The 21,553-nt window shown below is 43.6% G+C and overlaps 2 protein-coding genes across 2 annotated transcripts; one reads left to right on the plus strand and one right to left on the minus strand.

Annotated features, from left to right (window-relative positions):
- Positions 1 to 189: 189 nt before the first annotated feature.
- Positions 190 to 13,040, minus strand: bicra (BRD4 interacting chromatin remodeling complex associated protein). Its single transcript, XM_034223004.1, is given in 21 exon segments — positions 190 to 3,202; positions 3,297 to 3,399; positions 3,497 to 3,591; positions 3,678 to 3,826; positions 3,921 to 3,970; positions 4,074 to 4,208; positions 4,688 to 4,785; positions 4,879 to 5,071; positions 5,425 to 5,681; positions 5,684 to 6,029; positions 7,130 to 7,299; positions 7,302 to 7,317; positions 7,511 to 7,737; positions 7,740 to 8,028; positions 8,030 to 8,305; positions 8,307 to 8,444; positions 8,447 to 9,565; positions 9,812 to 9,877; positions 10,398 to 10,443; positions 10,541 to 10,586; positions 12,976 to 13,040. Coding segments are annotated over 20 exon segments (5,613 nt in total). The 5' UTR covers positions 10,582 to 10,586; positions 12,976 to 13,040; the 3' UTR covers positions 190 to 1,403.
- Positions 13,041 to 14,416: 1,376 nt separating this feature from the next.
- Positions 14,417 to 21,473, plus strand: napab (N-ethylmaleimide-sensitive factor attachment protein, alpha b). Its single transcript, XM_034223042.1, has 11 exons — positions 14,417 to 14,694; positions 16,075 to 16,157; positions 16,265 to 16,381; positions 16,714 to 16,760; positions 16,867 to 16,944; positions 18,009 to 18,064; positions 18,695 to 18,779; positions 18,876 to 18,980; positions 19,060 to 19,128; positions 19,541 to 19,591; positions 20,293 to 21,473. The coding sequence occupies exons 1-11, from the start codon at positions 14,597 to 14,599 to the stop codon at positions 20,392 to 20,394; spliced, it is 891 nt and encodes a 296-aa protein (XP_034078933.1). The 5' UTR covers positions 14,417 to 14,596; the 3' UTR covers positions 20,395 to 21,473.
- The last annotated feature ends 80 nt before the right edge of the window (positions 21,474 to 21,553 follow it).

Here is a 21,553-nt window from a genome sequence, read left to right on the forward strand (position 1 = left end):
AAGTGCTATATAAATAAACTTGCCTTGCCTTGAGGCGATGAAGCACACACACCAGTGCTACTTTTCCACTTCTGTGCACCGCCTGCTGGCTGCCTGATAGATAACACCATCTCCATCATACAACACTGCTCAGTCATCATTAGTCATGCAAAGCACCCTGATAGCTGGACAAATGACTGGAGAAGTTGCAATGTTTCATAAAAGAAGCAAGGTTTAATTTACAGTTTTACTAAATGTACATTTCTTTTTAAAAAGTGTCATTATACACAATAAATACAATACAAAATTAATCTGTAATACTATACTTCAAATTCTCTTACGGTCTTTTTGTACATTATTATTGTTCCTTTTTTTCCGTTTCAATGCTTGTGCTGTGTTTGCGTTGGAATTGTCCACCAGGATTAAAGAAAAAGAAAAGAAGACAAACAGATGGGAGGCAGGGATACAGTGGCAGAGAGATGAGACAGACTGGCTGAGAAGACAGAAAAACAACATTTAAAACTGGCCCGCCCCCTGCTGACTGAAATGCATAAAGTCTGAACCCCAGCCACAGGGAGGAAGGTGTGTGTGTGTGTGTGTGTTCTAACAAGAACCCAAAAATCATCTGGCATCAGAAACAGAACAAAAAATTCCTTACAACATTTCCTAAACATCTTCAGTCTTACTGTACCCAAGGGGAGTCAAAATAATAACATGTTATAACATTGACTTTAAATGGAGGCCAGGAGGCCAATTGATTTTTCCAGATAAGAGTAGTTGCCTTGTGTATAAGGAAATGTATTTTGAATAGAGGTGGTCTGTATCAATTCACCATGTGCTGTTTGCATCTGCAGGGCAACATTATCTTTCTGATAAGGAGTCCAATTTGGTTAGTAATTGAACATGCTGCACGTATTTTGAAGATTTTTTAAGTATGTACTCCATTTTCAAGGTGAAAAGAGTTGATGACTTTCTAACTGTTTCAATGAGCTGCTTGAGACACCTTTCAAACCAGGAGATGAACTGTGTGAATCAGAGACTGGTGCTCAGGCCATATGAAAGGAATGTATGAATACTGAATGAGAAAAAAGAAAAGATCTGTAGTGTAAAAGGAGACGGAGAAATAGAGAACATCATCCTGTGACAAATTCATCTTGTTACTCAGGCTCCAGAGCTGAGATAACACGTACAAAATACCAGGCGCCTTCAGTTCACAGAGAGCCGTTTTACCTTTGACCACACGCTACACCGGGCAGTAAATGACAAAGAAATGTCTGGACAATTCAGATGGGCGAACAAAGCAAACACAGCATGGCAGAGTAGAACAGTGATACTGTTTTCACAGTGCCCCGCTTCCACTGCCTCCAAATCTTTCTCTCAGTCCAGCCCCCCATCCCCCGTCAGCCTGGCCTGGGGCCAGGCTGTTATCTGCTGTGAGTCTGCGGCACCAGGCTGCCATTGTGACCGCGGCCACCGACCTGAGGGTGCTGGGCCAAGGAGGAGGACGAGGAGGCGGAGGACGAGGGTGGTACTGAGGGTCTGTGGGACGAGGCTGCCGAGCCCCCCGGGCGCTGGCTTTGATGTGACCTGCTGCCCCCCCCTTTAATGCGGGCAGTGGGCTCCTGCTGCAGGTTGAGGATGCTGTCGATGGCACACTGCAGGTGCTCGTTCAGAGAGTCGTCCGGGGGGCTGCCGCTGGAGAAACTGGCGTTGTCCATGTCGGGGGAGTCCGACTTGCAGCGCTTGGCAGGGAGCAAAGAGTCCCGTGTAAAGGAGGACTCTGGGGAGGGAGGCCCAGGGGCATGCTGGTCCATTCTGAACGTCCCGCCTGCCCTATGTCTATTTTTCCCACTCGCCCTCTTGTATTTACTTACATCAGTCTCTTGGTCTGTGTGCTCATCCCCTCTCTCCTTCGCCCCCTCTCTGTCCAGGGGCGGCTGGAGGTGATGGTGCTGCGTTTTGATACCGCGGTTAAACACCTCGTCCATTTCCTCCAGCCCCTGCATTGCACTACCTAAACGGCCTGTGTCGTGGCTCGACTCTGTGTGAGGGTGCGAGGCCTCCCTGCCTCTTTTCTCTACCTTCACACTGGCTATTACTGTCCGCTCTGAGGGGGGGGATGAGGCCTCGTGCCTCGGGGGTGAAGGCGTGGGTTTGGGGTAGGACAAGTTCTCGTCTCCTCCCCCTGGGACGCCGGGTCGGACTCGGGGACTAATGTTTTCCCGGTATGTTTTTCGAAGGGGAAGACGGCATGTTGTCTGAGAGGGAGTGGCAGTGGAGGCCGAATTGTGTTTGACCCGCCCCTGGTCGTGGTTATCCAACGTCCCGTTCATTTGAGGGGCCGAGGAGGTGGAGGAGGTTGACGACGACCAAGTATGAGAGGAAGACGTAGAGGAAAATGAGGCTGCGTTGGGGGGAACGTTACCTCTCAGGGGGTTGCACTGAGTGCTTGATGGGGTGACCGATGAGGCAGTTGAAGCAGTGCATACGGGAGGCTGAGTTTTGATGACTGAAGTAGGGGGAGTAGCTACAGGATTGGGCTTTGGGTGGGGAACAACAGCCTCGACTTGGGGCTTAGTCTGCGGCTGGGATGTGGACTGGCTGCTCTGCTTGGGTGGAGGTGTGTGCACGGGGTCTAAGGCGGTGTTGTGGACCACCTTACTGAACCCCGTCTGATCCTGCTTGATCTTCAGCTTCAAGCCGATCTTCCTGCGAGCCTCATAGGTCTTCATCGGCGGCTTGCTGGTTCTCTGCGGGAGGGCGTCGTCGTCATCGTCGGCCGCGGCCGCTTTAGCGTTCGAGGACGAAGAGGAAAAAGAGGATGATGCTGTGTGGGCGCGGCTGAAGGAGGAGCTGTGGCCGATGGGTTCAGACAGCCTGCTTTTTGCAGCTTGGGGTGCGAGACAGCTGCTGGACCAGGACACGGAAGCTCCCCCTCCACCATGCTTTATAACTAATTTGGTAGGGGGGAAAGGGCTGGCAGACGGGGTGGAAAGGGGTGCCGGAATTGGAGCAGGAACTGGAGCTGAAGCAGGAGCTAGGATGGGTGCAGGCGGGGGGTTCGGGGTGATGTTTGGCGGAATGGCAGGAGCTGCAGGTGCTGGAGCCGGGACAGCTGCTGCTACACCTCCACTCACTGACGTGGTCTGAGCCGAAGATGATGATGATTTCTGTTGGGATGAAACTACACTCTCCAACATGCGCGCGTTTGCCACAAACTCCTCTGCAATGAAGTAAAAAAAAGTATGATATCATTAGAAAACACTTCAGTTACATCAATGCAACCATGATATTTGACCATGACAGTGGGAGGGTACCTGGTCGCTCCTTGGCCAAAATCCTGTCCTGACTCAGCGCGATCTTCTCCTCCTGGATGAACATCCGGTCAATCATGACCATCTCTGCCGAGGGGCCCAGTCTCTGCTCGGGTTGAGATGCCAGAAATCAGTTCAGCATCAATCCATGACAAAGAGGCGGCAAGAGGGCATATGGTGAGGATAATGGTTTATAAACTTACTTTTGACTCAGCGAAGAGCAGGCTGCGATACTTATCCAGCATAGCCTGGGTCCTCTTCAGGAGAGTGCTGGAGACCGTCTCAAACTCATCATCCACTGTGCAGGAGAAGCAACACGCGTGTGAAGTTCATGACATTGAGATAAAGGTACAAAACTGTACACATCTATTACGAGTGTGGTACCTTTCTGATAGTCTTGAGACGAATTGGCGGTTCCCTGGTAGAGATGGTAAGGCAGCAGGCTATGCAGTGTGTCCTCAAAGGAGTGGAAAGCAGCACTGTAGTTTGGGTGAAGCACTGAACCCTGCTGTTTCCTCAGCTGTTCTAGCATCCTGCAGACAGGTGTGTATAAAAGAAACAATATTTTAAAATAAATTGCATTATGAGACAGTGACAATAAGTCGTTAAAACGCATGCGGCACACACCTTGCTTCTTTGCTGGGCTCTGCACTGAAAGGCATATTCATTGTTGGTGTCTGCAATGTGAATACACATTTAGAAAAAACAGATTAGCCTCCAAGCTGAAGCTTAAATATTCAGTTTGGACTCCACTAACATGCAGTGACTCTTGACCTTTACCTGAGTTTGTACCGGAGCTAGGTGCTGTGGAGCAGTCATTTGAGTCAGACTAGTTCCTAACACCTGGATCTGCATCCCACCTTTCCCAAGAGTCATCCCTCCAACTGAGCTGATCACCCCCGGCTTTGGCTGAACCTGAGGGGGAAACCAGAAGGAGGGTTAGACACAGAGAGAGTACCCATTTTTCAATTCAATATTTATTGCTGGGAAGTTGCGAAAGGGCAAGCACATGATGCAAAATGAACACCATGCATGTCCCTGGATAACTTGATTACTTGCTGCCTGTGCTGTAACACCTCTTTTCACCCTCTGTCTGAAACCAGAGCCCAGGCTGCTCTGATTGGTTAGCTGGCTGGCTCTGTTGTGATTGGCCTATAATGTTCCATGTGTTTTCCAGCGCTAGCCAATATAAGCATGGGTGTTACATAGTGATGTCACTATGTTATGGAAGTAAACAAAGGAGTCCTATGGAGGCGTTTCAGGTAGGGGGGCGGGGGGGGGGGGGGGAAACTCCCCTGGAGGGAACTTTGAAATTGTAGCCTTTGCAGACCATTTACATGCACAAAAACCTATATAACACACTATATGAAAGAGAATAAGATGGACGGTTGTACCTGTGCAGGCTGGGTAAGGCTGGCAGGAGTGACAGTCTGATTCACCATTGCTCCAGCTGGCCCTTGGGCTCCTGAGAATACCTGTAAGTCACTTGATGCTAAAAGAAGAAAAAAACAACATTGTTACAAAAGGGAAAAAACTCGGCGCTGTGTTCTGGGTCCTGTGTGTCACTAGTGTCAATTGTTCTAACCTGTAGCAGGAGTTTTGACAAGAACCGATGTCGACTGCAGCACTGATAGCAGCTGAGCCGGGGAACCGGTGCCGGCTGGTGGCGCAATCACCACTTTGTCGACAGGCACATCTTGCTGGGAGCTGAACTGACTGCTGGCTTGGGACTGGGACTGAGCAGCCTGCTTGGCCTGCAGCAGGATGTTCTGCTGCACCTGAAATCACATCAGGACAATTATCTTCCACGTGTCTAGATAAACCTGTTTGGTTCCCAAAGTGGACTCGGACAAACAGTGCGAAAGAGCCTGAAAACATATCAAATGTACTCACCTAGTAAGCAGCAACTTATTGGACGTTTTAGCCTTCTTTCAATATATTAGATTGTATAACATTCTACTATAAAAACACTACAAAGTAAATGTTATAAATTCTGCAAACAAGCTTATATTTTTTAAGGTGCATATTTTCTACATGAGGGTAAGAAAAAGTGGCAAAAATGCACAATTTAACATGCAAATTCCATGACATCCTTTCATAAGCAGAAGGTGGCGAGGAACTGGGAACATACCTGGTGTAGTTTGTCCAGCAGCTGTTTCTGCTGAGGTGAGGGCTGAGCGATGCCTGACAGGGTCTGAATCTGCGCTCCGACTAATTGCAGATGGTGCTGCTGCTCCGCTGTCAGGCCCTGGATAGGAACCTGGGCTTTAACTACAGCAGGGGCAGAAGTGCTGACAGGAAGAGCCGTAAACTGGTGCTGTGCAGGTGGTGCGGGAGGAGGAGGCTTGGGTGACTGTGACAGGGGAGGCATATCTTGTTGATAGGGGCGGGCTGAGAGGCGGTCGGGGGCTGAGGCTGGAGCTGAATTTGAATGTGTGTCTGCTGCTGAGCCGGTTGGGGGGACTCTGCCATTTGGTTGTGGACGATAAAGAGCTGAGGGTGAGCTGAGGGTGTGCACGAGCGGGAGGGTGTTAGAGACTGGGGGTGAGGCTGGGAGGTAGGGCGTGACTGCTGCTGTTGGTGGTGCGGTGACTGGATCTGCTGGCTCAGAGTGAGAGGAGAGTGGGAAGGCTGGGGGCTGACTGCCATGGGGGGCGCTGTGACGTGAGTGGTCAAAGTCGGTGAGGGGCACATGCTCTGTATCTTCAGGGACTGCTGGTGTCCACTGGACGGTACCTGAAGAGGTGGGATCAAAACATTTGGATATGCTTATTTAAATCAATAAGGCACTTACACAGAAGGAAACCAGGAAATCAAGCACAAACATCACACACACAACGTTCTGCATGCACACAGAATATAGCAAATGTCACTCTAGTGCTATTCCATTTAAAATGTACAAAAAGATAAATGTTTCCCCCAACCCCGATAGAACATTTTACAAACATGGGTAAAACAACACCAAACGATACAAAAGCAAAGAGCTGGACATAAAAATCTAGTAGTCGGTGTAGTAAAAGCCTACAGGTTTTTTCTAGCGCTTAAGGAAAATTAAACATAAAAAAGGAGCAATGATCATTTGGCGAGGCAAAAAGGAAACAGTTGACAAGAAGCAAGGAGTCTAGATTTGCGGGCCTGTGATGGAGGAGTAGGAGGTGATCTGAACACTTCAGGGACTGGGGTCTGGGGAGCATGAATTATCGTGTGGGTGTCATTACACTGGTCAGACTGCGGGTAACAAGGGGTAGTGACACTGTAAGCACATGAGGGTCTAAGGATAAGTGCAGGGTGGAGAGATGAGGTTTAATTGGTCAGTAATGCAGCAGATGAAGGTGAGTTTGTTGATTCTAGTCAAGTGTTAGTAAAGAGGTGAACAAGGGCACCTGGCACCTTGGTCTTCTGATAAAAACATGAGCATGGATTGTGTATTCTGTGGCAAAATACACAAGGTAGAATGGATGAGAAACAACCAAATGAGTTGAACAAATGTAGATAGGAAGAAAAAGGTCTCTTTTGTCAGTCCCACTATCTTTAGAGGTGCAGTAATGCATTCATATTAAAAAAAGCACAGTGGCCGACACACAATACAAATGGACAAATGGAAATGATCATGCCTTTACATTAAAATGAAGCGATTGTTAGAAACACAGAGGCGGCAAGCAAGTCATTTGTGGAGCTTAGTAATTGCATTGCAACTGTGAGAGCCATGGAAGCGATGAGTGATGCAAAAGAGGAACACAGAGCAGTGACGGGGAAAGGGGAAGAGACCCTAACACTGTGACGGCAAGGCAGCAGCAACAAGTGGGTGGGGGCTTAACATATAGGGGCATTTCTACCTGCTTTACCACTGCTGTCATGTGGGAGGGGCCGGGGGAAGGGCTGTGGCTCTGACCCACCCATGAGTCAGTTAATTGGCTGTCATGGACAGCGGGGGCCGGAGCAGTGACGCTGTTGCTGCTGACGATAACGGACGCTGGTACGCCCACAGAGGGGGTTGACTCATTTCAGTTTGGAGGTGCTGCTCCTGATAGGAGTACATTTACCATTTCAGTACGAAGGAGGGGGGAGGGAGGGAGGGAGGAAGGGGATTGGAGGGAAGGGGGGGGTAAAATAGTAAACCAAAGAGGTCACACCAGTATTTCACGCCGTGCATGTTATTTATTCTTTAACACAATGTTAACTTTCGAAGAGCAACGTGTAAAGAGTGGAACACTGACCTGTTGCAGGAACATCTGCAGGGACTCCTGGCTCAGGATCATACTGGAGCCCTGGTTGGTGAACAGTAACCTCCCTGGACTGTGCTGAGCCTGATGGGGGACCAGCCCCATAGCTGTGACGGGGGAAGAGGTGGACATGGACGGAGAAGAGGGTACTGTGGTTACCGTGGACACGGAGGAAACCGGTTGCATGGCGAGGATGGAGGATTGCGTTGCATGCTGCTGAGTGGGTGAGCCGCCTGGTCTGTGGAGCTACCGAGCAGAGTAACACACTCTCCAGGCTGGCCCTGAGCCATGGTTGCTGCTCCGGCGCTGCTGGGGACCCCCCCCGGCTGAGGCTGCAGGGGCGGCTGAAGGCTGACCGCGGGGCTCAGCCCCTCCACCTGACTGAGCATGGTCAGGGAGTTCTGGATTGGCATGCCCTGTATGACTGTCTGGCCATGACCAGAGACAGTGTGGGTCTGCGTATGGCCACTCTGAGCCAATGAGACAGGCATCTGAAAGAGGGTGGGTGTGCCCCATCTGGCCCGATTGGAGCTGAATGGATCCAGAGAGGGATGTGGGCCCCAGGATGCCCTGTGAAGTCAACATCTGACCCAAGTTTATGTTCTGGTTTGAAGTTAAAATCTGGTTTGCAATAAGCTGTCCACCGGGGCCCTGGCTGGTTATGATGTGCCCCCCAGGGTGCTGAGTCAGGATCTGCCCGCCTGCCTGTAGTTGTGGCAGGAGAAACTGGTGGTTCTGACCTTGCAGAACAGTCTGAGAGGGAATAACGATGCTGCCTTGTTGGTTTAAACAAGTGTAAGCTAAGGGGCTTGCCAGATTGTTGTGCTGCCTGTTGCTTGAATAGGGTTTGTTGAAACTGAGAACCTTGTGTTGTGGTTTGAGAACTAAGGACAACATTCGAGCCATGCTTCCCCGTTAGAAAAGGCAACATTCTGAGCAGGAAGTAACTGGAATTTGCTGAAGCCCGAGAGCCTTGTGAGCATCATTTTGCAGGGATTGGGGAAGTGGCTGCTGCTGCTGCTGCTGTTTGAAAGGTTTCGGTTGGATGGCTCCCCCCTGAGGGGGTTTAGGCTGAATGGGTGTCGGTGTGCGCTGGATGATCACGTTCTGCATGATTGGGCCTTGATTTTGCATATGGGGACCAATTCCTGAACTAAGAGTGGTGCTGCCGAAGCCCAGAAGCCCAGCAGGAGCAGTCATAGCACCGCCACTGCTGCTGTTTGTGGTGCTGACACAAACAGCCGGTCCATTTAAAGCTGAAGATCCCAAAGCGGCTTTGTTGCCGTGGATCAGAAGTCCACCCCCAGAGCCTCCAAGCCCGGGCTGAGAACCAGCACCTGAAACCTCTTGCCCAGACTGGTGCAGCTGGTAACCACCCATGGCTTTAGCCAGGATAGGCTGCCCAGACTGATTGATAGTCATGACTGTGGGCTGACCCACAACCTGAATCTGTCCGATACCCAAATGTCCAGGCTGGCTCCCATTAGGAAGAGTTTGGAGACTTGAAATGGGTTGAAGCGTCACATTTCCCAGGCCAACAGGCTGCATAAATGGCTGAACACTAATGGCCTTGTTCATGACCTGGGATTGGAGTTGAAGGCCCTGCTGGGCAAGCACTGACCCCAGCATGTCAGCTGTAGCATTGGGAGGTGTAGCAGTGGTGCTCGGGGCTGACCCAGGAAAAATCGCTGCTGCTCCCCCAACACCTATGCCTACACCAACAGCAGCCCCTCCGGCCCCGGAGAGGCCGGCATCAGGTAGTGTCTGCACCACCTGCGTAAGGCCTGGAATCCCAAAGGAGCCCAGGTCCAGCTCACCCTCTGCCTCCTGTAAGCTTTGCTCTGTGATGTTGGCTTCAGCCAAGCTCTGCTGCAGGATGTCACATGGCTCGTGATTTGTCCCAATGCCATTGCTGCCCCCGTCACCACCTGGAGATCCTCCCAAGATGTCATCATCCTCCAGGAAGTCCAGGTCAACACTGACTCTGGGTAGGCCTGTCGGCTCATTGGCCGACAGCTGGACTGCAGGCTGGACCTCTGGAATATGGCCCTTGAAGGAAATCAGGAAAGAAGTGAAACCAGGCGATAGATATAATCCATGGCTAGATGTGATGGCGAGGACTTTAACTGAGTTGACACAGAAAGGCTGAATTGAAAACCCCACAGGAACATGTTGTTGCAGCAAGTCAAAGCTTGTAGAGTGTAGATATGTTAGTGGAAAGGGAGGGTATTTGGAGATGCATGCTACATAGATGGATAGGAAACAGAAGGAGGAGGATTGGGGGGTTTTACTCACCCCAGTGGCAGAGAAGAACGAGCTGGAGGGGTCACTCGAACCATCCAATAGGTCGTCAGTGTCCAACTACAGACACACCCACCCAGGATAGGACAGACAGAAACCAAAGGCACCCAAACCAACAGGCAAAAGCCACCAGGACAGAGAAACATACAGACCATCAAACAGAGGAGGAGGGCAAGGAAAGGACAGTCCAGAAAAACCCAGATTGAAAAGAACCAGCGAAAAGATAAGTGACAGAGGGCAAAATGATAGGGATAACACAGAGTTGGGAAGCGTTAGTATTAGCATTTCTCAATTTGTGAATAAGCCTTATAAAAAGGGAAGGCAGGCTGAAACCATAAATGGTGCAATCAAAAAGCAAGGGCATCCATTAAGCAGAGGAAGCCATTAAAGGGATAAATGAAAGCAGTGAGGGACCAGGGTTTCAGGGTGCATAGATGTGTAATCAGAAAGTGACTTGCGTACACAGTCATGAGAGCGCCAACTAAAATGCACACAACTAAGACTCCTCATCTCATCAACTGCAAACCCCTTTTTCTTGATCTTGATCACCATCCAAAATATGTGGGTTTCTCATACTCACATGGGTCTCAGATCCATGAAGAAAGTCATTGAGAGCTTCTGGGTCACTGCAGGAGAAAACAATGTTATTCACAACAGTTCAAGACTAAATGTAAGACATATGACTGCTAAAACTGATCCTGCAATGTGTCAGTGATGACTTACCAGATTACATCTAGAAGGCACCTGCCATCTTCATCATCCATGACAACTGTTAAAGATGAAAAAGGTTTTAAAGTCCAGTAAAGTCTAAATACTTGACAATATATATTATATTACATTATTACATTACATGTTACTTATTAGACGCTTTTATCCAAAGCGACTTACATACTCAATGCTGTGGGCAATCCCCACAGGAGCAATTTGGGGTGAAGTGTGTTGCCATGGGACACGACATGCTGACTGCAGTGGGGTTTGAACCTGTGACCCCCTGACCCCAACACCATGGCTCTATCCACTGCGCCACACGCCTCTATATTATATATACTTAAAAATATTATTAGTTTTTTAAGAAGTGCATTTTAAGAAGTCAATAAAAAGAACCCTTTTACGAATGCAATAATATTTTTTGAACTATGTGTTAACAGATACATTTCTATTATATTGTTATTTTTATACAATATTCTGTGATATTCTGGCTCCCTATTTAGTTATTTGGTTGTTATGGGTGATGTATTTTGACAGGAGTTCGCCAGGTCAGATGATGATCCACAATAAAACTGCATGACCTTTTTCAAATGCTCCTTTTATTCAGTGTGTCAAGGACTATGTCACTGTGGTTAAACATGATCAATTGTCGTTTTAAAGTCAAAAATCTAAATGACATTTGATGGAATATTTCAGCTCTGCACATTATTATTATTATTATAACAGATTTTTATCATGTATAATTTCTGGTAATAAAATACATTTTTATCGGAACTTCTTAATTATTCTTTGAATTATATTAGATGTACATGCGTCATGAGCCATGGCAAAAAACGTGCTAGATAAATCTTTCTAAATCAAGGTTGCATTTGCTATGAAATAGGTTTTTTAGTTGAAATAATAATTGTTCAAACAAACTCAACCAGGTCCCAATATAGAAACATGTCGTTCTTCTAGCTTATCCACATGTCTCCCAATGTGTTTCTGCCTAGGGCTTAAGTGCACCACCCAAGCGTTTTTGTGCACCATCTAAGCCAAATGGATGTGGAGCATAACTTTAAGATTTTGCTTGAGCTTTATGTACAGATATGGTTATAATAATGGTCCAAAATGATGTGCAATATGATTATCGCGCTATCAACATTTCTGACTGAAAAGTGTGCACAACAATTTTCCTGAGTGTAAATAAAGTTGTATGTTATCCTATAAATGTGTGTTTAAAAAATCATTGCCAAGGTTGAATACTTTTTGTTTTATCTCACAATGTCTGCGGTTTGTTTTACACATTTAAATGGCGAGTAATGACTCAAAATATATCACGTATTGCTGTCATGGAGCTTGCAGTGGGTCTTTTGGGGATAAGGCAAGGAAAGAAAAAAAAATGTATATTAAGAAATATTGTTTACTTTAAAAAGAAAACAAAAGTTTTGATTGTTAACATAAACCCATCTTCATCATCAGTTGTAACAAGTCATGTTTTCATATTTTCACTCAACAAGAAACATTCTAAACAAACCTGTTGTTGTGAACTCATGAGATCAAGCCGCAATTGTGCAACACAGCGAAAAGGATTGCAATAGACAACAAACTGAAAACGCGCGGTTTTCACCTGGAAAGATTAGGAGTGCGGGGTATCACTTAAATTACCAACAAGTCTAAACAACTGTGCATAGCACTTGTAGTAACACCATAACAACAAGTCAACAAAATGTCCATTTAACCGTGGCAATGAGAGCAACACATCCCCAGTTGCCGCTCTAAAGGCAGCGGATCGTAGCCATTGCTCGGTCAGAGCAGCCAGTGCGCAGGATATGAATGGAGACACTGCAAGCGGCTTGCTACATGCTAGCTGCTGTTTTCAAAGAGCTTTTGCATGCATAATTAGTCGATTCGTAACATTGCACAGCATTTAACAGCAACGCGACTTACTTAACACTCTAATTAAATAAAACGTATGATTTCAAAACCTCCTTCCGACTACATTTCCAGCATTTTGATGCATCTGGGTTGAATTTCGTTAGCCTAGCTAGCTAGCTTGGTAAGCCAACCCAGCTATCAACAATATTCAGACGCACAGCTAGCTTGAGCCTTTGACATTCAAAACAAACCACCGAGTGACATTATTTTAACACTAACATTGCACAGCGGCAGGTCAACTCGACCGAGACCTTAAAGTACTGTTTGCTCAGAAGTGTGGACGCAATTGCGTAACGAGCTATCTATCTCTGCTTCCAAGCAAAATATGAGTAAATGTTGGAATACTCTGGGATGAAGGGGGTATGCTTGGGAATTCGGTGGAAAATGACCATGTTTGCCGGGCCGTGCAGCCATGTGGCGTTTGGGTTGCGATAGCTGTGCAGTTAGCGGATTCGCTGTAGAACCCGAATATTGCAGCGTTGATACGGTTATTGGGATAAATAGAGAAATCTCTACATTTGTAACAAACTCACCCGAGACGATAGAGGTGCAGGCAGCGCGGGGTCTCCAGGACAGCCTCGCACGGGCTGCTGTACAGGACCCAACTAGAGACAGGAAACAGGAGACTTCCCTTTTGCCTGAATGAAATCCGTGCCTCGTCTGAGTTCCTCATCGACATGTACCCCTACTTTTTTCAGTGTTGTGGAGATAAATCACTTACTTATCGTACAAATACCACACCTTACTTAAGTAAACGTATTTAGGCTAAAGATGTATAGGCTACTTCTACTTCGTCAAAAGTAAAAGTGTTCAGTATGCAGCAAAATGTTCCCTTTCAGTTTTTTACTTTTATTCATGAAGTCTCAAGATAATTATTATTGCTGCATTGATGTGTTAAATTGGTACTGCTGTATAAGTAGATAAAACTTCCACATACAGTACATTGGACAAAAGGCTTGCACAGTTTTTAAGAGTATGTGTATCCCTGTCAAATTGGACACATTTTGGGACGTTGGAAATCTGGGGACTTTTCCTCATAATGACTGTCAAGCTATACAGTCTATGCTGTCAAGCTAATGCTTAAAATCATCTAAAACTAAGAGACTGTCTTTTGTCTGGTAGAAACCATTTCTATGATCAGAACATCTCGATCCAGAGTTTATACTGGATAATATAAAGTTGCCTATTACAATTGTAGTTGTATACTTCCAAACTCCACCCCATCACATCTCAGAGGCAAATATTTCACTTAGTAGTCCATACATTTTTTTGTTAGCCTTACTAGTTACTGCAGATTTTAATATTAAATACAAAATAGAAAAATCATCGAATGATCTCATTATACATTAGCTACCCAGCAGTATATTGAGTATTTAAAAATAACTCCATTTTAACCAGCTACATTATTAATCTCTTTTAAAAAAATTGTTTCTTAAACTGGTAACTACACATGAACACATGCTCATATTGTTTATTCAATGCTATATTATCAGTAGTCGAAAGTAAGTACTTATACAATGTTAACACTCCACTTTCCTACTTTACCTAAATATTTCCACTTTACGCCGTTGTATATTTCTTATCAACAATATTCAGAGGCAAATTTTAGATTTTTACACTATGGTTATTTCCTAACTATATTTACAGGTTGCTTTTCAGATTCAGATTAATAATATGTAATATTTCCAACAATAAATAATGATGTATGTCAACAAGCTACCTAGCAGTAGATAAAGTATTTGAAACCAGGCCCTTTTTTTTTACCAATTTCAATTTGCGTACACAACAATGCATTACTTATGATAATGCAATAATATAAAAGGCTATACATTATTCTGAAATGGGACGTTATGCACGGACTTTTTGCACACTTAGCCATTATCACCATACTCGTACTTTTTCACTAAGTATTTATTCTCAGTTCATGTAAGAATATCTCAGTACTTTTTCCACGACTGTGAATCTGAGATAGATGGAAGCCAGATTTATTTTTAGAGCACCTGAACGCAGCAGCTCACATGTCCTCTGACAGGGTTTACTTTGCGGCAGGTGACGTGACAGAGGCTAACCCGTTGCTCTTAGCTCTCATAGCAAGTTTGTTGACTTTCGCAATTCCTCGCTCTTCCCTCAGCACACAGAGCAGTGACACGAAAAATGGACAATAGCGGGAAAGAAAAAGAAGCCACGGCTTTGATGGCCGAGGCTGAGAAGAAGATGAAATCCTCGCAGTCGTTTTTCGGAGCGATCTTTGGGTGAGTTTTTCAGCTAGCTTCTGCTAACCTGTCAAAGCTAAAGGCCAGCTAAGCGGAAGAAGGCTGAAGAAGGCTGGACTTAAACAAATCAACACCACTGCAACACTTGGGCTGGTTTTTATCTCAAAATAAGCTGTTGTGTCAATGTGATTCAAGTGGTGTTAACGCTGCAGTCAAGCTGAATATGTAGCCTTATCTTCGTTCAGATCACTGTTAAACAAAGAAGAAGTGAGGCTAACATGTAGCTGTGTACAGCAGTGGATGACACTTAGTTACACAATGACACGTTTGTACTACATCAGGCGCTTTGATCAAAGTAATCCGGTTAGCATTTTAGTAATTCACATTTTACACTCATTATTATTGTAATATTGCTGCTATAGCGTCATCTACAGGGAACATATTGCAATGCCACTCAGTCTGTAGGTGCCGATCACATGTTCATCAAGTTTGTTTACAATAACAGATTGGGACGGAGTTGTGAGTGCATCTCAAACAAATGAAACCCTTACCCACTATCATATTAGAGGATGGATGTAACAATCCAAATCAGCTTAAAATATTAAAGTGAGGCTCTGTTTACTCAGAAACTTACATGCATTCAGGTAGAAAAAAGAATGAGCCCCCCAGAGGGGAAATGCAGGTGTTGCAGACAGAAATGAGTGCAGGTACATCAAAAGTCAGTATTGTAAAACAGAATAATATATAATGTGATTTGATAATGATACTTATTGCTGTCTGTATTTGCTGTATCAATATAGCAACATATTAGAAATATAACATAGTAAGAAAGTATTATAACATTTTAATATAAAATAGTATGGTACAGTGCAGATATAGCTTAAAATAATAATACAAATAATATCAAAAACAATGTTTAGTAAAGTGTGTGTGTTATGATCAAATGGATATTTCTGTACATGCATAATTCGATTTCAATGGATATCAAGGTATTGATCATACATTTTTTTCTTATTCCAATATGTTTATAACAATTTTTTTTTAATGATAAAGAATTGCTCCGAATTAATAATTTCAACAGCGTCTTTTTGAAAACAAATAACAACATCATTATGTTTAATTTTAATACTTTCAGTAGGACTTTTCTGAACGTCTTATGACCATTTTTAACTGAATTAACAGTGAGTGGTTATCACACACTTACTTTCATAATGAAGTCACAGCTGTTTGTTTATAACGCTTTTACAACAATCTTGAACACGGCTTAGCCAATCATAATCAAGGAACGAAACTATACGTTTAATAAGTATCTTTGTTATCAATATCTAGTAATAAACTATTACAGCACTTGATATTGTCAATGTCACCCAGTCATACTCAGTGTGAGTGTTGCCTAACTGAACATGTGTGGACCCACAGGGGGGGATCCTCCAAGCTGGAAGAGGCCTGTGACATGTTCGTGAGGGCAGCCAACATGTACAAAATGGCCAAGAATTGGTGTGGTAAGAATAATTATTTCAGATTGAATGAGAATGTATTGATTGCTTCTCTCCGTGTTTAGGTCTGTCAAGTCTCTCAATCCTACCAACATGTAATATTTTCTTTTCAGCTGCAGGAAATGCGTTCTCCCAAGCCGCTAACCTCCACCTCCAGATGCAGAGCAAACACGACGCAGCGACTAACTTCATAGATGCTGGAAACGCCTTCAAAAAAGCAGATCCTCAAGGTAATCAATATTCATCCTCACCACCCTCAGGAGTATATGAGTGCTCAGCTCACATAAAGGCTGCTGTACCAGTTCCAGTTGACCATGTCCATGAAGTCAGCTGATGTCATTAAGGTCTTCAAGGCGAAGAGCTTCAACAGCAAAATTCATGCCGCTTCCCACTGTGAGAAAATGGGATTGTGGAAGGATGAAAGCAATTGACTGTAGCATTGAACCTTGCATATCGTACAGCTGGTGGCTAATCATTTTGTTAATTTAATAAAAAAGTAATTTTCTATTGATGTAAATTCACTAAATAATTGTGTTTTAAATATTATTATTTTTCTCAACAGAGGCAATAAACTGCCTAAACAGAGCTATTGAGATTTACACTGACATGGTGAGTGTGCAAACTCTTCTTTGTTTATTAATTAAACATTCCTAATATTTACTTAACATGACCCTTCGATCTCTTCTTTGTTGTGTTTTTTTATCCGGGGCTTTAGGGCCGCTTCACCATCGCAGCCAAGCATCACATCACCATAGCTGAAATATATGAGACTGAGATGGTGGACATAGACAAGGTCAGATATCAGTCTTCACTAGGGCTGCAACAAACGACTAATTTGATAATCGATTAATCTATTGATTAATGAAACGATTAATCGACTATTCGGACTATTACGCCTTGCACAATTTCTCAAACGCTCTTATTTAGCCATCGACTTTTAGATTTAGCTTGAGGTTGTTTTAGGCATGTGGAAACTAACAATGAAGACAATAAAGATGAATACTTGATTCAAAAATACATATATTATTAAATTAACTAAACACATTTTGAACAAAATTAACATTGCTTTTATTTAAATTAAATAAATAATATTTCACATCAAAAGAAACAACAATGTTTTAACAAATCGTATTAAATAATATGATGACAGAACTGTAAACAGAATAGCTGAAACTTTAACAAAATAAATAACTCAGTTACCTCTAATCATTAACCCATGTTTGTGTAATTGAGTTAACTCCGTGTGTTGCTGCTAGCATACATAACACCTGACGTGGAAACGTTACTCAGGGATGGGGCTACAGAGCTACTAGAAAGACAGTGGAACCCGGTGCATTCCTCCGTCTGGATGTGGTGCACTTTTGCTAAATGTTTAGACAAATTGCTCGTGTTACCGCCCTTACATGCTAAACTCTTATTGCACTTTTGGCAACGAGCATCGAGACGGGTAAAGTTTAACCACACCTCGAGCGCGTTCTCTCCGCCATCTCCGCAGTGTGTTACATATTAGAAACGAGTTGGCGACACTAAGACTGCAATATAATGTTTTTGTAGCAATAATACATGACATATCTTTTTTAAATGTCTCCAGTACCGATAAAAAGACCAATAACGTTGGAGCTTAACGGTGCGTAAAACACACGTGATGACGTCACCAACGAATCGACGACTGAATTAGTTGGCAACTAATTTGGTCATCGATTTTAATCGATTAAGTCGATTAGTTGTTGCACCCCTACTCTTCACCTTTATTACCTTTATTGTATTCATTCCTGGGTAGATTCTTACTTCTTATTTTCATAACAACTAATAGCTGTTCTTTTATAGTCTCTCTCTTATGTCCATTTTCTATTCCAGGCCATTGCTCATTACGAACAGGCGGCAGATTATTACAAGGGGGAAGAATCCACCAGGTAAGTGTCAGATCAGCACTATTTCAGATGTTTTCTCTTGGCTCATTTTAGGGTGTAACGGTTAAAGTTATTTCCCCCTAATGAAAGCATTACATTTGAATTGTGCATCTACGTAAATGGGTGTATGTATATGTGTACATATGTATGTGTATATATAGAATTTTGTTTATTTGTGTGCTTATTTAATTACGGATTGAATAGGCGCTTTCACACCGCAGTACTTTTCCCACAAAGGTTCATGAGAACTCTTTAGGGGTAAAAAGGTTCTGATTAACTAATTTTAGTCACAGCTTTTTTTGGTGCGAACGCGACATTTCAGAACTATCGTGGAACTAAAGTGGGAAAAGTACTGCGGTGTGAACGCGGCTTATCTTTTTTCTTTATCCTGCAACTGGATGAATAACGGGAGGGCTATTTTCTGTATAAGCTATTCTTTCTGCCCTCCCGCTTCTACACATTTTGTTTGTTTGTCAGATTCATAAATTGTCTGTACTAATATTGAAATAGTAGAATAAATGTATACAAAAATAAAATAAACTTTTACGATTACAAGTTCAGTAAAATGGTGGTCTTTGAGTTGTGATGTCCGCAAATACACTAGGCCTAAATACATACATTTCCCTTTTTCAGCTCCGCAAACAAGTGCCTTCTGAAAGTAGCAACGTACGCAGCTCAGCTGGAGCAGTATCCGAAAGCCATCGAGATCTATGAACAGGTGAGAAAACACTCGGCACCAGAACCATTATCTTAACATGATTTTACTCGCTTTTATTGACAACAACAAACATGAGTTGTGCTGTTGTGATTTCAGGTCGGAACCCACGCGATGGACAGTACGCTCCTGAAATACAGTGCCAAAGATCACTTCTTCAAGGCAGCGCTCTGTCACTTCTGTGTAGACATGCTGAATGCAAAAGTAAGCAGAAGCACTAGAACCTGTTTACATCAATACCTGGTGTAACACAAGCTTAATAGTGATGCTCTTTGTCACCCAGCTCGCCGTGCAGAAGTATGAAGAGATGTTCCCGGCTTTCTCAGACGCTAGAGAATGCAAACTGTTGAAGGTAGGCTTTGATGTTATTAAGTCTTTAAAACTCACAAACAAAAACATCTAGATATACAGAGGCAAGGGGGATTAAGAGCTGAGATAAACCTTACAACTATACGAAGAAGATGATTTACTAAGTTCTATGGTATTAGATATCCAAAACAAAAGTTGGATTGTAATGGTCCTCATTCTAAATCTGCCTCAAAGACGTTTTACGCCCCTAGCATGGTAAAACAAAAGCACCAGCCTGCCCTGCAAACGTTTTTGGGGAAATAAAGGCTATTTGGCGCATGAGTCATACATCTATTGTGTAATGCAGACAGTGAATTGTAGCCTGTTTCTTAGCATCTCACTTTCTTTTACCCCCAGTGTGTATTTCTGTGTTCAAGCAGCCTTCCTGATGTTCATTATTGTTTTTATCCAACCAGAAACTTCTAGATGCCTATGAAGAACAGAACCTGGAAGCCTATACTGATTCGGTGAGTGCAAGTAGTCTCTCAATGTCTTTGAAGGCATTGAATTTAATTCCTTTGGGTTCCTGCTCATTTAAAAGGAAATAACAAGGTAGACGCACTGATTAAGTAAATCAGTAAAACAACATTTAACTGACATACAAATAGTGTTAGGTGTTATAACGATCATAAAGGACTATATACGCAAAACTTTGCAAGAATACTGTGGCCTGAAGGACATATGAAAGCATCTATACAATATTCAGAAATATGCACGTGGAAGAGAAATAAAGATAAAGTCACTCAGAATTAAATCAAACACAATTTTAATTTAAGAGCAACTCTAAAATCTTTGAGAATCTCGTTTTTTCTGCCAAGCTACTGCTCCACATCAGTCCAGTAGGTGGCGGTAATGCAATTCCTTCCTAAACGTTACACATTTAATCAGTCTAAAATTCATTAAGGCTGTAACCATGGCTGTAACATTTTCATGGCATGTTTTACACCCCTTATGCTACTGCATAGACTCACTCCGACTTCAAGCTGCAGCACATCGACAACTGTGATTAAGAGATGATACTTAGTGTTGTTTGTATAGCAACTCAATAGAAGTATAATATAGTATATGATATTGTTAGACAGTATAACAATAACAATATATGATAGAGTGCATGCATGGGATGCAAAAGATATAATTAAATAAGTATATTTCCTGCTCATGTTCTCAGGTGAAGGAATTCGACACCATTTCCCGGCTGGACCAGTGGCTCACCACCATGCTTCTGCGCATCAAGAAGACCATACAGGACGATGAGAGCGACCTCCGCTGACTCCCCTCCCCGCTCGGGACGTCGAACCTTCAGCAGCCGACTTGCATCCTCCTTTTTGCCTTGAGCCTCTCACTTCCATTCTAGCAGCAATCTTAATTGTTTTACCTCTAGACCCTTATATCCCCTCGCAGATTCTGTGCTCTTTCCGACAGATCTGCAGTATTTGTTCTTGCCTTTTACCGCTCAAGTCAATGCTTTAAAAACGATGCTCTTCATAGCTATGAAGACTATTTTCCCGGTGTGCGCTATGCACACTTTATGTTGCTTGTATACCGTTGTTGTTTTGGTATTGGCCTAATATTAGTTTAAATAATCATAATGGGCTGCAATGCTAAAAACTCATACCAGCACACTTATATAATAAAGGTTTTCTTTTTGTTTCTTTTGTTATGAAATGGATGAGAGGATACCAATTTATTAACTTTGATCTACAAATGATATTTTCCAGAAAATGCTTTGGAATAAACTTAGTTGACCAAAAAGCCAAGAAGTACACACATTGGTTTTTAGTATTTTTGAGTGCTCGAGTATAGGTCATATCAGGGCACCTCTAATTAAACAGCACTAAATCTCAGCTGCAGAGCTCCTCTCCGAGCAGAGAGGCCAAGAGTTTCTGAGGTTGAGCCACGGCAAATACCCACTTTGCCTTATATCGCAAAGTACTCAGGACGACAACAAAAATCATGCTTTGGAAGCTTTATCCATTAATTTGCTGATTGTTTTTTTTCATTTCCATGTAAAGTGCTTTTATCTGAAAAACAAAGCTCATCACATTTGCATGGTTTGGTTAGGATGAGAAAAAATAACAGGCCTTTTCCATTGTATAGGAGTTATTTGTCTTTTTTTTCTATTTTCTGTGATTGTCTGATTTGTGTTTATTATTTTTTTTTCTGTCATAACTAACCTGGCTGGGGGAAAAAGCCTGCACGAGATGCAATACATTAAAGAAACAGGAGCTTTACTGATCTGAACACTGTGCTCATGTACCCTCCTGGTGATTTTGTCAAGAGACAATTGGTCTTAAATCATTTGTACATCGTGTTTCCTGTCAAACGTTGAATAAACCTGTCTCAGACGCACTGGGCGTGGCCTCCTAATGCATGCTGTGGACCGTGAAGTGATCACCTGACCTATGAACAGAGCTTTTCCCACAGTCTGG

The sequence above is a fragment of the Gymnodraco acuticeps genome, unplaced genomic scaffold (genome assembly GCF_902827175.1).
Source record: "Gymnodraco acuticeps unplaced genomic scaffold, fGymAcu1.1, whole genome shotgun sequence".
Taxonomy (NCBI): Eukaryota; Metazoa; Chordata; class Actinopteri; order Perciformes; family Bathydraconidae; genus Gymnodraco; species Gymnodraco acuticeps.